Source organism: Parus major, unplaced genomic scaffold (assembly GCF_001522545.3).
Source record: "Parus major isolate Abel unplaced genomic scaffold, Parus_major1.1 Scaffold306, whole genome shotgun sequence".
Classification (NCBI taxonomy): Eukaryota; Metazoa; Chordata; class Aves; order Passeriformes; family Paridae; genus Parus; species Parus major.
The window spans coordinates 24,785-39,525 of NW_015379275.1; the positions used below are offsets into that span (position 1 = coordinate 24,785).

The following is a 14,741-nucleotide window of genomic DNA, read 5'->3' on the forward strand; positions in this document are numbered from 1 at the left end:
CCCTCCCTTCCCTCCCTTCCCTCCCTGCCGGCTACCGCCTCCCGCCCGGCACCTTCCCCACTGCCGTCGCCCGGCCGCTGTCCTCGCCTGGCCCCATGCCTGGCCCTGGGCCCGGCCCGCGGGCGCCGCCGCTTCCCGGGAGGCGCTCTGCCCTCTTGCCGGGCTCGCCCGCATCTTGGTGACCCCTCCTCGGCCCCTCTTGGCTCGTCGAGCACGGGGCTCGCTGGTGGCATCTTCCCCGTGATCCCTCACACCTCTGGCAGCGCCCTTCTCCGAGCGGCCGCCTTTGTGCCAGGTTCTGCGGCCAACTCCGGCCGCTGCGCTCCGTGGGTAGTGCCCTTTCCCCGCTCGTGGGCTGTGTTCAGCAGCGCCTGAGTAGCTCACGCCCCGCAAGTTTCACCAATAGTCCTTACTGGGACCCCTTCACTAGGCAGTCTCTCGCTGTCCATGTGTTCCACATGAGTGCGGGCCTCTCCTTCACCAGTGCTGGATGGTGAGTACCCAGTGTAAGAGCCCTGTTGTGCGAGTCCCGGGTTTGTGAACACTAGTGTACCTGTACATTCCCTGCGCCTGGCACTTGTAAACCTACTTTGGTCTCAGATCATGCAGAGTTCTTGCTTTATAATGACTCCTGAGGACCACCCAGTGTTAGATATCCCAAGTCCTCGAGTAATCCACCACATTAAATTCACAGAGTTTTGAACAGATCACATAAACACCTGTTACTCCTATCCTCCCTCTAAGCTCCCTCAAGCTTCCTTGCAAGTGTGTCCAACAAAGGCCTGTTTTGGTCCCATCCTTGGCCACTCTTGTTCAGTGTTTGTCTTGAACCCTGTGCCCCATCAGCTTCAGAAGTGACCTGCCAGGATGGTGTTGCCCAGCATGTCAGAACCTGCAGCCTGCCTGTGCCGGAGAGCTGGCATGCTGCTGCAAGTAGAGCTCAGACACTTCGGGAGTAACTTCTCTCTGACAGGAAGTTACTTCCTTTTAGCCGAGATGAGTTACCGAGTTGTTGCATGATCCCAGTCGGCTTGATTGCAGAGTTAATGTAAGGGGGAAATGGAGTTTCCACTGTTTTACTTTGCTTTTAAATGAAATGGAGCTCATGTGGTGAGTTTCCAAGCTCCAGCTGAGACTTGACTGCATTGGTCCACCAGAGTGCATGTCACTTTTTTCCTCTTACGTATAGCATGACTATCAAGTTTGTAAGAACCTGTGCTTTCTCAGTACTTAATAAATACAAGTTTTTTGGATATGTCCTGGACCCTCATGCACTTTCACCAATGCAAACAGTTATCATGCAGTCTGTGTTTCATTAATGAAATGTAGTGTATGCTTCTTGCTGTTTAAAAATGTAATGTATTAATAATCTTATTTGTAGTCCTTGCTGTTCTGACACCCAGGATCTATACATCTCTTGCATACTTTCAGCTGCTGTCATGACAACCCAGCTCTGTGGATTCCTACTTAACCTGCCACCCCAGCAAGTCTTCCCTATGTGCTCTTCATAACTCCTATGTGATTTCATCAGAGTACCAGTAATGAAAGGAGGGCAGGGAGACTCCACTGTTTCTTTACCCAGGTCTTTTGCAAATCGACATCTGTCCTTTTGTAGATACCAACTGTTTAACAACTGCTGTTCGGAGTAGCCAATTTGCTGTGCAGTCTTGTGTCCATTCTCCATCCCAGACCACTCCAGGTTGCAAATCAGCTTTGTACTGTTTCACTCTTGCATTGCTGTAGGAGAGTTTAATTCTATATGTGTCTCTGTAACAATGTTACCTTTGTGTTATGGTTTTTTATCTGTGTTGCAGGAAGTTTTGTTGAACTGATCAGTTCTACCATCTGTTTTATTAGTGGAGGAAACTGAGGCAGGGATGAAGACCTCAGCACTTAAATGTTTCCCAGTAAGCACTTTGATTCCTCTTAGTAAGCAGTAGATCACTTCACTTTTTTCCTTCTGCTTCTTATTTTAACAACACAATTGCAAACTAAGTAAAATTATGTGAATTTTTCTGAAACTCGTATGTGTTCTTCCGATTTAGTCACTAAACCTAGTAAAAAGTTGCTGCATCGAAAGTGGCCCTCTCATTAAAATTAGTAATGTAATTCCTGTTTTTTCCCATGCTTGTGTCAGCATGCATGGTTGTACAGATCAGGAAATGATCTAACAGTAATTTTATATTTTTCCCTGATCAGTTACAGAGTTTGATTCTTTCTGGATCATGGCATGGCTTCACAAACATATGTTCCTGCACAAATGTGAGGTGGAAATAGGCAGACAGATGGCAGAACTGCTGCTTTCAGCAGCCTTGTGAACTGATCATGTTTGTGCAGTTGGGGATGCAACTTTGAAAAAGTTGTTCAGTATTACATGTAAAATTTAGGTCAGTGAATAAATTGCTCCTCCCAGGTGCTCAGAGGCAGCATGATTTCTAGCATTCACAAGATTTACAGGCAGTCTTATCAATAACTGAGTATCTCACAGAGATGTCAACTTTGAAGCTGGGCTTCATCCTGTCCTGAATGAGTCCTGAAAAAAACCTGAATGAGAACTAGTGTTTTTCAGTGAATGTGTATTGCAGGTTTCTGCCTCAAATTCATTTGGAGATTTTGTCCATGGAATTAAATATCTGGTCTAAGAAGACTAGCCTAAAACAAGGTAATATATGTAAATTATAAAATTATATTTTTAAGTTATGTTAATTAAAGGGAGGATGAAAGACCTGTGACTAGGTATCCTCACACAGACATGACTCATATTCCTTGCAGGTCTTTGAACAACAAAACTGGGGATGATCAAAGAAAAGCAGGTGGCTGAATTGCTTCAACAAGGGGTTCTGGCATGTTGTCTTTAGAACAAAACCTGCCTGTGACATGACACCTCTGGATTTTTCTGACTTTGTGATGCCAAAATGAGGACGGCATCAGGGCAGCAAATTCAAGGCAGTAAGAATGAGTGGAAAAGCTTGTTTTGAAAGGGTGTGGATTTTGAACTCTGTGGCAGCCATACATGGATGAAATATTTGGCATTTTCCTATCTCTGGACTTCGTAAAGCACAGAGAATAGGGTGTCGAGGGTATTGCTAGGGAGGTGTTGGGCTGGAGAGGGTGATGACTCATGGAGTCAAAAGAAGATAGCTGGAAGACACTGGATCTCTTCAGCAGTGTTTTGTTGAGAATAGCCTGAGCAAGTTTTTCCAGCCATAGACTTCCTCTCCTCTTGTAGGCTCCATAGATCTGCTGACATTTTATTCTGTCACTCTTAATTGAACTTTCTCATACCTTTAATTTCACTTGACTTTGAGTTTCTCTCTTATCCACCCTTTCCGTTCTTTGCAGGGTATGTCCTTCACAGCCTATACCTTGCTTCTACTAGTGTGGTGGCTCTCAAACTACAGGTGCAGAAAACATGTAGAAGTTATCTGGGCGGTGTGAACACTGGTATAAAATTTGAAAATTGCTGACCCAAGTAAAATTGTCTTGTGGACAAAGTGTCATTTAGACACTGTTTTTGAGACTCAGTTTGATGAGTAAAGTTACAGAACACTGAACTTGTTTTTTTTAGAAGTGTCTGTAGAAATTAATTGTAAGGGAATGTGGGAAGAGTTGTAAAAGCATTTTAGCCCACTCATTTACGGAGAAGGAAAACTGAGTAGCCTTTTTTTCCTATGTTTCTTACTTTTCTGACAAATAACTTATATCCGTTTATTGCTTTTCTGGTTTGGTCTTGTTCAATGCACAAGATGTATCATCATGATTAGTGGAAACAATACCAGGTCCTGCCTCCCATTTTGGAAGTAGAGAGGAAGTGTCTATCAGTGTGAAGGGGCTCAAAGGTCACACTGCTGCTCACTGCTGTTTTCCTTCTAGTAAGAAAGTGTTTCATTGGAAGTGCAAGAATGTTGTGCAAGAGAGGAAGGGTAAGTGTGTGAAGAGGAGTTCAGTTGAAGTGGTGCTGTGGATAATGAGGAGGACTTTTTTCTTAGAGTCTCATGTCTCTGCTCACTGTAATGATTTCTCTTGGCACACAGAAGTCACCTTTCTGAGTTTTTGTCCTGCACAGTGTTTGCTTCAAGCTCTTCATCTTGCCTACTTAATTTTAATATCAACATCTTTGTGGAGAAGACATTGTCTGGAGGTCCATTGTTGCTGCTGAAGTTGAATAGATCACACGGACACAGCTCAAGGTGTGGTGAAAGGAAGAGAGAGTTTATTTTTCCTCCCAGGATTTATAGGCTTCTGACCACAGCCAGGGATTGGATGGTCAGGATAACACTTTCTCACTGCACTCGCCATGAGAGATGCCCATCGCAAGACGTGTAACAGAAAGAATGTACACATATCTATGTTTACAGTTACTGTCCTGGGAAAGTCTTTAGAAAACCATGTCAGCAAGCTCAGAAGCTGAGTTTTCAGGGCGACATCTCACCCTTTTTGGTTTAACAAAAAGAAAAGAAAAATTAACAAAGAGACTAGCAACATTATAAACAATCAAAAAAATAAATAACAGGAAAATACAATACTACATACAATCAGAAAGCTGTCATTTCAGGGTGATATCTCACCCTTTCGTTATTACAAAAAACAAAAAACCAAAAACAAAACAACAAAACCCAAAAATAAATGAAACAAATATCCAACATCAACACCTGTTTGTGGATGGCTCCCAGTTTGGTCACGGAGGCAGAATCCATGGCCAAATTGAAAGGTGCCTGGGAAAACTTATGAAATGCTATGACAGCAGTCTGTAATTCCACCAATTGGGCTGATCCAGCCTCATGACTCTCTAAAACCTGCCACTCAGATCCATCCTTCCAGGTAGCAATGACATTTCCAGTGTTTTCATTGGCCAGTGATACCTGTGGAATGCAAATGTGGAGTGGCAATGAAAAAAAACCAGCAACATCAATGGAAGGATTAATGTAATAAACTTGAGGAGCAGAAACTGCTCGCAGAACCTCCTCCAGCATCTACTGTGCCTGTGGGGTCAGTGTCAGAGGTGACTTTAATTCAGAGTCCCCCTTTAATAGACCAAACAAGGGAGACAGTTGTGTCATGGTCAGTCCCATATAAGGGTACAAGCATGTAAAAATCCATTAATATCTGGACATCATTCATACAGTGTCTGCACTGAATGCAAAAAAAATAATTGCACCTCCAGATGCAGGACTGTTCATCCCAAAAATTATTTTTGACCCTCAAATAATTTCAGGGAGATTGTAGAGATGAGCAGCAGGAAACTGCTTGCAAACTCCAGAGAGGGCTAGAGCCCCACATCATTGGCAAATGCCAGCAAATTTTCACAAGCCTTATGGCAAAACCTCCATTGATATCTCTGTGTGGGCTCAGCATTAATGATAGCTGGCACCAGAAAGGCAAATTTCAGTCTGTCATCGGGAGGCAGAGGAATTGTAAAGAAACAATCCTTCAGATCCACGATGAGGACTAGCCAATCAGCAGGAAGCTTGGCAGGTGAAGACATGCTAGCCTGCAACATCCCCATGCTTTCCATCATAGCATGAACTTTCTGGAGTTCAATAAACTCCATTTCCCAGACTTATTGATACAGAAAACAGGAATGTCCCAGGGACTGGTCGAAGCTCCAGATCACCGTGATCCAACTGTTCCTGCATCAAGTCACGGAGGGTGACTAGTCTGTCATGAGAAAGGACAACAAAATCTGCTGAACAAAGAGTCAGTCTCAAGTTCTTCTTTGCGTTGAATGTGTAATCATTGGGTCCAAGGGTCACTCTGGGGGCCCGTCAGCAAACCTGACAATCGTGATGGCCAGTGTCAAAAACCCACAGAAGCTAATCTGACAGCATCTCACCAAAGATGGACAGGGTGCAGACCCGTTCAGGATGATCCCTGGCTGTCAGAACAGCAGTCCAGTGACCCAGGGAGGTCCAGGGAACCTGAAGCCACCATCTCCCCGCAGGTGGTTCTCAGCTCTGCGAACACAAGACTCAAAAGACACAAGATGAGCAAATCCGGGTCCCGCAGGGATAGGAACAGGAGGGGTGAGTGTGGAGCCCATGGCAGAAATGCACCCCAGGAAATCTGAATCAATGTCCCCTAGGTGAACAATGATGCCTTGAGCAGTGGTATTCAACCACACCACAAGAAGAGCACTCATGCCCTCACCCACCGGACCAAAGCATTCGGAAGCACATGGAATGCCTGATACGCTCAGCTGCACAGTCATTTGACAAGAGGACAAAGTTCACAGGCCAGCCAAAGAGGCTCCAGCAGCCTGGGACCCTTTGTCCATGGAGGCCACTGGCTTCTGTCCTGCGGCAGCACCACTGGAGCCAACGGTAAACAGTGCAGGACCTTGGTCTGCTGCGGCCGCAGGAGACGACAGGGGAGGGCCACCTCCAGCCGCAGGCTCAGGTGATGCCTGGGAACCTGAGGCAGGGTGGGTTGGAGCCAGCTCGGCACAACCCGCCTCCAGCACCAGGGGGGACTGAGGCGCTGGTACAGGCACAGCCTGCAAAGCCGCAGCACCGTCCTGCTCTGCTGCCAGGGGACAACCCGGGCTCGCAGGAGGGGAAACCCGCAGCATGGGGCCGGCAGAACCCGGCCCGGTGTCTGCACCACTCACAGCACCCATCCCCATGCCCCACAAATCTGGCACGGGGTGGAGCAGTGCTCTGAATTGCCCTTAACAGTGTCTTTTGAGGGGCAAAAGGTCCAAAAAGCAGCGCTGGCCTCTCCTCCACTGGAACAGCGTGCGCGGCTGCCGGCGCGCAGCCTGGGCCTGTCCCGTCCCCCACCGTGGGGCAGGGCATGGCCCAGCCGCAATAGGGACATGGGACTGTCCCTGAGGAATCCCCCAGGGGTGGCACCACCCCCTGTTCAGGCAGCCCCTCATTGGTCTGCGCCGGGAGGTCACACGAAGGAGGCGACCTGGCCCCAGGCATACACCGCTGGGGCGCTGGCCGAGGCGGGGTTACACCCCCTGGGTCCGCGGTGCCCCCAACAGCCCATTGGCAAGGATCCAACCCCGCCTCAGGCCTACGCCTCTGGGGCGCTGGCCGAGGCGGTGTTACGCCCACCGGTCCCATGGCGCCCCCGTTCAACCCACTGGGGGCCCCGGCGATCCCGGGGGAGCCGACCTCGGGACCCGAGACACAGCTGCCCCCCGGCTCCGTGCCACCAGGGGAGAGGGAGAGCCCCACCCCGCTTCCACAGCCGGAGCCAGAGCCAGACCTCTCACCCAGGGCAGAGGAAACAGCTCTCGACCTGGTAGAAGAGGACGCGCAGCTCCTCAGAATGCCACCGCACCTGCGCCAGATCCCGAGCAGCCGGAGCACCTGGGGCTCATAACCGACCAGCAGAGCCTCGAGCAGGGAATCACCTAAAGTGTACCAAGCCGACTGCAAAAAAATCTCTTCAACCACAGGAAAAAAACCCTCAATTCTCCCATACTCACACAATCGCTGAAAGCATACGACACATCAATCCCTCTCTGATCAAACACTGCATGCCATATTTCCATAACCAGGCCCTCCGTAGGAGAGAGCCCAAAACCAGTCATAGCCACAGGCTAGATAGTACCCTGTAACCGTTGCCTGCAGCACATGTCGGAGGTTCACCAGATGTTGCCGCTGAAGATGAATAGATCACACGGACACAGCTCGAGGTGTGGTGAAAGGAAGAGAGAGTTTATTTTTCCTCCCAGGATTTATAAGCTTCTGACCACAGCCAGGGATTGGATGGTCAGGATAACACTTTCTCACTGCACTGGTCATGAGAGATGCCCATCACAAGATGTGTAACAGAAAGAATGTACACATATCTATGTTTACAGTTACTGTCCTGGGAAAGTCTTTAGAAAACCATGTCAGCAAGCTCAAAAGCGGAGTTTTCAGGGCGACAGTCCATCAGATTAATTCTTTTGCCAATTGTTTACTTTTTGAATTAATTGTTCCTTCTGAAGGTGTCCTACTAGTGAGCAGGTTTATTTTAGTGGTGAACACCTGTACTTGATACAGTTTTTAAGTGGAATCATTTGTTCTGCCCCTGTCATCTGGTACTTGGTAACCACGAACATGGGTTTGCAGCTGGAATGAATAATGGGACCCATGCCCTGTTTCCCATCTGTCTGAATAGCTCTTTGGAAATTGTATTCAAATGCCTAGATGAAGACTGGCTCACATCTTTCTCATCTGTCAGGGGACTGTACCAGAGGCAATAAGTGGTGCCTGTAGCTGACCTCTGTACCTGTGGTGGTTTTGATGCTTTAGAGAAGCTGACAGCCCTGTGCACACGTGGAAGTGTTGCTAGCTACCACATTTTTTGCCATAGGAGTAATCTGTATGGCTTGACCATCTTCTGATTGAAGACCTCTGGATTAAAATATTATTCAGGTGATATTTTTTGTGCTATAGACTTCACTCAGAAAGTTATCTGTTCCTTTCTTCATTGATGACTTGTGGTATTTTGCAGCAGCTGTTTGTTTGGCTTCAGGACAGAGATGCAGATCTGTGGCCATGTTGATGTGCCTGACTTTTGTATTTCATTGTGTTTTCAGGTCTAAGATCTGTTAATTTACATAGTCTGAAAGGGTATGGGGTAGCAGTACTACACTACCTTAATATTTTGTTAGTGAAGTTTGGAAACATTTCAATTCAATACAGTTTAAAAATACAGAGTTAGCTAGTCTTGTGCCCGTTAGTTTTCTCACTCAGAGGAAGTTGTGTTTCTACTCAAAGTGAGTGTAACTTAACCTTGTAGTAAAGAAATGGTTCTAGAGTTACTGGATATCCAAGATTTTTCCTTAATTACTGAGTCTTGGTAAAGTGTTGGTAATGGTGGAGAATTGCTGGTAATTTAGATTGAAATAGCTTAAAATCCTCCTGTACAGCCCCAAAGCTGATTTTTTTCCCACACTGTTAACTGTCCGATGCTTTCTATTAAGGGATTGAAGAGAGATGACACTTGTCTGTAGGTGTGTACCTATACTTACACATACATGTGAATAAGAATGTTATGGCTTGCAGTTGATAGGATTTCATGCTTTTCTCAATTTCTTGTTCTTCTGCAGCCTGACCTCCTGCTTTAGTCTCCACAACTTACTATAATGTTGGAACATTGCACTTAATTCCTTGCTTGTTTTGGTATATTCTTCTTTAAAAGCTTTTCTATGAAACTTCGCCTGGAAACTTAGAATTTCATATTGTCTTAAAAAACCCAGCAGTTCCCTTTCCCTGCAATCCTTGTGCAGAATTGAGCTGTACCTATTGTCATTACTGCTCTTGTCAGGAATATGAAATTGTGTTGTTTCTCTGCAGGACTTGGTTGTATGGCAGTGGAGGCTTACACTGATTTGTGGCAGACTCGGTAATAATTTGTATTTATTGTTACACTCCAATATTACAGAACAGCTACAATGATTTCTTGGTCATGGCCAAAGATCAACAAGGAAGCACACAGGGAAGTGTTCTTTCATGTCTGTGAGTCTGTCTGACTTGATTCTGGTTTTCATGTGTATGTTACATAAATCTGTATAAGGTTCAGTATTTTCTTCTCAATTAACAGGATGTATTGGTCTTTACTGTTGAATGTTAAATGTTGGAATATGAAGTGGTGGATCTTTCAGAGTGGCATTCTGTGGTAGATGCTTTGAAAATATAGTGCAGTAGAGAATGTGTATTTTGGCTGGTATTGGCAGTGCTCAGCAAGGAATTCTCAGCATATTTGAAAGCAGATCTGGTGAATGCATCTTGGTGCAGCAGAGGAGCAGAAGGGATGAAGTTGCATGGCTTCACAAAGGAGTTACCTTTGCCAGTAGGTTCATCCTCTGATATGATTGGTGACCTGAGAAAATAATGATGTTATAAACTCCTGATTAGGTTATCTGTAATTTGAGGACTTTTTCCTTCATAAATTCACTTTAGTGAGCTGTTCTTACATGTAGATGAGGTAGTTTCTATTAGTACAGGAAATCGTATCACTGACAGTCTTTGTTTTGTTTCTGGTTTTATTTCTTTAGCTAAAAGCAGTCACCACAAAGATACTAAGTGCTCTGATTCTCTGTAGTACTAATTCTGTGGAAGTTAATTTTTTCTCATACTCCTTGTAGGGTGAAGAGGAGTCAGCAACTACCTCTCCTTGTACCATCAGTCATTCATTTTTATTGCCTCCTTTGGTTTAGTTACATTTATACTGTTTGTCACATTTTCTGTATTCTATTTGGGCTTTATGTTCCTGCTAAAGATTTTCATGGAAATTCAAATTTTAACATTGTTCTTGACATTTTTACTCTCTGACTGTCAGAAAAATATATTTTGTGTCTAGATTTGGTTTACTTTACACATCTAACTTCAATATTTTTTGCTAGAAATGGTTGAGAATTTAATGATTTAAGAATGCAGATATTTTATTTGGAGCTGCTGAAAGAGTATGCAGTTCTGCTTTCTGTTCAGATGTGAGTTAAATACAATAGTATTGTTATCTAGCATTGAATACTAAAACAAGAGAAATTTAATGTTGACACACTTTAGTCACTGACAATTAAGAGACAACCAGAAAATAAAAGTTTGGAACTCTGGGCTGGTTAATTTTGCTCAGTTTACAGATCTAGACTGTGACCAGTCAATGCATGAAGTGTAGTCCTTAGTTTTTGGTTCTCTCAAAACTCATGCCATAATTAATGGAGTAAGCTCAGTGTGTGGACCTGTCTGTTTTTGCATTAAGTGTTTACAATTAAGTGCAGGTTTTCTGTAGCATCAAATTATTGTCTTCAGAAGTAGAAGTGTTAGTTGTTTGATATATGCCATATATATATATATGTATATATGGTGGTTTGTGGCAAGAATCTCCATGGAAGGCAGGAAATACGTAAATTATTTTAAAATAATAGACTCACCAGAGTTTGGCCAATATAGAAATTGTTGCTGGGCTGGAGGCCAAAACAAGTCCAGCCAGGCCCTGACCCTCATTAACAAAGCATTATGAAAATGCTTGACTTTTTTTTATTATGCTTATGCTCCTAAGGAGTGGGTTATTAAGACTGGTACTCAGCACTGCAAAGTTTGCAATTAAATAACAAGATGGGGCAGCTCTACAATGGTTAATTGACAAATTCTCAAAAACATGTCTGTGATAAAAAAGCATGCTGCGAGTGTAATGGCTCTCAGATGGAATATGACTGTTGAGTGGGTCCTAGTGCTGTACTTCCTCACTGGGTGATAGTATTGTGGTGTATGCTGAGTGACCAAAAGCTGGGCTGTTTGTCAGTCCAGCACTATAAACCAGTCAGCATCTTTCCTGGGCTACTTGTATGACCTTCTGAAAAGCCCTTCATTTTCATGAAAGAGCTTCATTTCTGAAGTGGGATAACTTCCTGTTCTATTGCTCAGAAGCATATTTGCTGAGATCTATTTTTTTGTATTAGTGTCATCCCTTCACAACTGGTGTCTACTAACAGACTGCATGTCTGTGTCCGTGCCTTACAGGATATGCCTGAAGTTTTTGTAATCCGATTGGGCTTTGATAACTTCCTGGAAGGAGTGCTTGTTGTGAGTACGTGGATATTGCTTTGCCACACTAAGTACTTGCAGCCAGGGTTATTAAAGTACTAATTTCATGAGAATGACATTTTACGGAATGCAGAACAGCTCCGCAGAGTTGTGGCAAGGTCACTGAGACAGCAGCCATATAGAGATCTGTAGGTATTCCCAAAGCACTCTTGTGTTATAAAGATGGAATTCTCATAATCCTTAATGGTATATAAAATCTCACTTTATGCTTTTCTTTCTATTAGCTTGAAATCTGTGGCACCTTTGGCAAAGTTGAACCTACGGCTGCAGTGGTTGTAATATATGTGCCATAGACATACTCCTGTAATTTATCTTTTGTCCCTCTGACACCAAGGATGTCTCTTCTCCGGGCTTTGTTGGCACACCATGGGTTCTAGCATCTATGAGACTATCTGCTTTACTGAGTGGTACTTGGAGGCCATGTTTGAGACAAAAGAGAGAGAGAGAGAAGAATCCCTGTCATAAGTTTTTATCTTTAGTGTCAGTATTCCTAATGCTTTATCTTTTCTGAAAGTTATAACACTTTCCCTGTTTTCCATGTGATGCTTTGTACACAGATGAGAATTCTGTGGGTCAAGCTCAAGAATTTATGAGTTTTAGGTGTATTAAGGTAGAAAAAGTGTGTGATTCTCCACTGGTGCACAGCAGTGTAGGCTAACTAAGTAAATCTGGTTGCTTCCAGCCCTTTTTCTATGTCTCTTGTCTTGGTTTTGGAAGACAGGTGTCTGCTAGGGAGAGCAGGAGCCTCCCTTGGAATGAAAATGTAAACCCCCTCCCTCTGAACTATTGTAATTTTGAAATCAAGGGGCTCTCAGGCAGAGATCTGGGGATAGGAATAACAGTTCTTTACTAGTATGTATAACGAGGCAAACAAACAACAGTAACTACAGCGTTAGCAACAAAACAGAACCAGGGACTCCGTAACAGCCTTCTCAGGCAGTCATTCCCGGTGCTCCTGCAGGACTCTGAGGAACAGCCGGCTGGAATGGCAGGAATGAGCAGAGATCCTGGACCGCTGGCTGAGGTGTATCAGTAGCTCCACAGCTGTGCATGGCACTGCCACACATCCTGGCAGGACAGGCACAGCTGTGAGGCCCACCAATGAAGAAGGAGAAGAAGCAGCAGTTCTGTCTGGATGATGGTAAATTCCCTTCTCTCCACTGCAACAGCTCCCAGCGGGTGTCCTGCTCTGAAGCTGAAGCAACCAGACAGCCTCCGGCTGTCCCTGCCCTCACTTTTTTTCCTCACTTCCCCCCGGCCCAGCCAAACTCTTTGTTTCTGAAGCACCCACTAAGTACCAGCAGTCAGTTTTTTTCCCTTCCACTGGCGGGGGAAAAATTCCATAGGTGAGAAGGAACAAAAGGAAGGACACCTAACCCCCAGCAGACTGTAAGAGTATGAGGGTTGGGTGCCACACTATCTTCCTTACTTAGTAAGTGAGCACAAGAGTAAGTTCAGCTGCCAAGGAATAGCAAGTTTGCAAGGCTGTTCTGTGTAAATAACCTTGCTGAAAGATTGACTTTTGGGAAAGATTATGTGCTAGGCAGAGGTCCCTTGTAAGGACCTTTATGAAGAAGAAAAAACATAATTTTGTAGTCCTCTGTATTTTATTTGACTGCCTCGTTAAGTAGGCAAAGAAAGTGCTGCACCAACCTTCTCTAAGTAGTGTTTCTGCAGAGTGCTGGAGACTGAGTGGGTAGTTGAAAAACCCACAGAAAAGGTGTAGTGAGAAACCCTCTACAAAGAGTTCTGCAGTGCCTGAAGGGAGGTGACTAATTGCAACTGAAGTATCTCTTAAGCATCAGGGCAATAAAACTCTAGCAAGCCACTGGCATAAATGAAAAATTGCAAGCCGTGGTACTGTGTTGTGATGCTGCTCTTGGCCGCACCAGAGCTCCGGTCTAGCTCTACAGTGCCACTCCGGCACAGGCAGTTGCCAGGAGTGGCAAACTGCAGGGGAAAGGTGATCCCACTGCAGAACCTTCAGAGCACTGAATCCTGCCGGGCTCTGCCAAATAAAGCGTCATGGGTGATGGCAAAAGGAAGGAGGAGACTCACTCAGCTGTGCTTCCCAGGAACAGCTTTATTTGGGGAGGGGATAGGCATAAGGATCTGGGCTGAGAGAAATCAGGACCGAAGAGAGCCCAGAGCACCCCTGTGCACTGGGTTTTATCTCAGGGGCGGGCACAGTCCAGGGTCCAATGGGAGCTCATGGAGGGAGGGGTAGGGGGAGGAGGTTACAATGTCAGGGACCAATGGGGATACAAAGAAGGCGGGAATACAACATAACAACCAGTAGTGTTTTGAGGAAGGGATGATATACATGGAAGGAGCTGAAAGGAGAGGTGGGGTTTACAGTGATGGATGGGGAGATGGGGCAGGGTAAAGGTGATTGGCAGAGAACATTCAGGAAAACTGGGAGGGGTTTACATAACAGACAAATGGAACCAACCAAAGCAGTAACTGGGGGAGAACCAGGAACATACCAAACAGATGAAATACTAACAATTTTAACAGAACTGAATAAACATACTAAAACAATGTTGTACAAGCAGTTATCCAAACTCTGAAGAACCAAATGGTAATGTAGTATTAAAGCTGATCCCTAGTAAGATGATGATAGAATGCAAAGTTGTTGTAGTGAGGCTCACCCTTCCTTAAAAAATAGGAGCAGGATTCTGATCTGATTCAGTTCAACTAAAAATTGAAAAGAGGCAGGCGGCAGAAATATATGGGATATTTCCCACCATAGTACCTGAATTCCTCTAAAATATTGTGACTAAAAGTTGAGAGAATATATAAATATTGGGGTTGTTCATTTGGAAGGAACACTGGATAAGCCCAAGCCTTAAAAATGAAGTGTTATAAGGAAGGATAAATGGAAAACAAATTATCTTTTTCTTAATTTACAGGAAAAAAGTTCAAGTGAAACAAGTTTTCCTGTGTACACTTAACCTTTGTGGTCTCTTTTCGTCTCAGAGATGGATTTTTGCAGTTTCTGTGCTTGGACAGCTTGAGCTTTTAAGGTAGAAAATTCAAGCCATGTAACTCTCAGCAGTACCTCTTTTTGGGAGACTATGAAAGCTGTGCTTCAGGTTGTTTGGTGCCTGCTGCTTTTTTTTTTTTTCCTTTTGGAGAATTTCAAGGTTTTAAGTTTCTTCAGATATGTAATGTAAAGGTCTTGGAATAACC

General features: G+C 44.7%; 1 protein-coding gene across 1 annotated transcript in view; it reads left to right on the forward strand.

Annotated features, from left to right (window-relative positions):
- The first annotated feature begins 48 nt into the window (after window positions 1-48).
- The window catches only part of AMMECR1 (AMMECR nuclear protein 1), an 88,916-nt gene continuing 74,223 nt past the window's right edge, over window positions 49-14,741 (forward strand). The window contains exon 1 of the mRNA XM_015615987.2: window positions 49-493. Within this exon, the coding sequence (XP_015471473.1) occupies window positions 459-493 (35 nt within the window). The 5' untranslated portion in view covers window positions 49-458. The remainder of the gene's footprint in view (window positions 494-14,741) is intronic.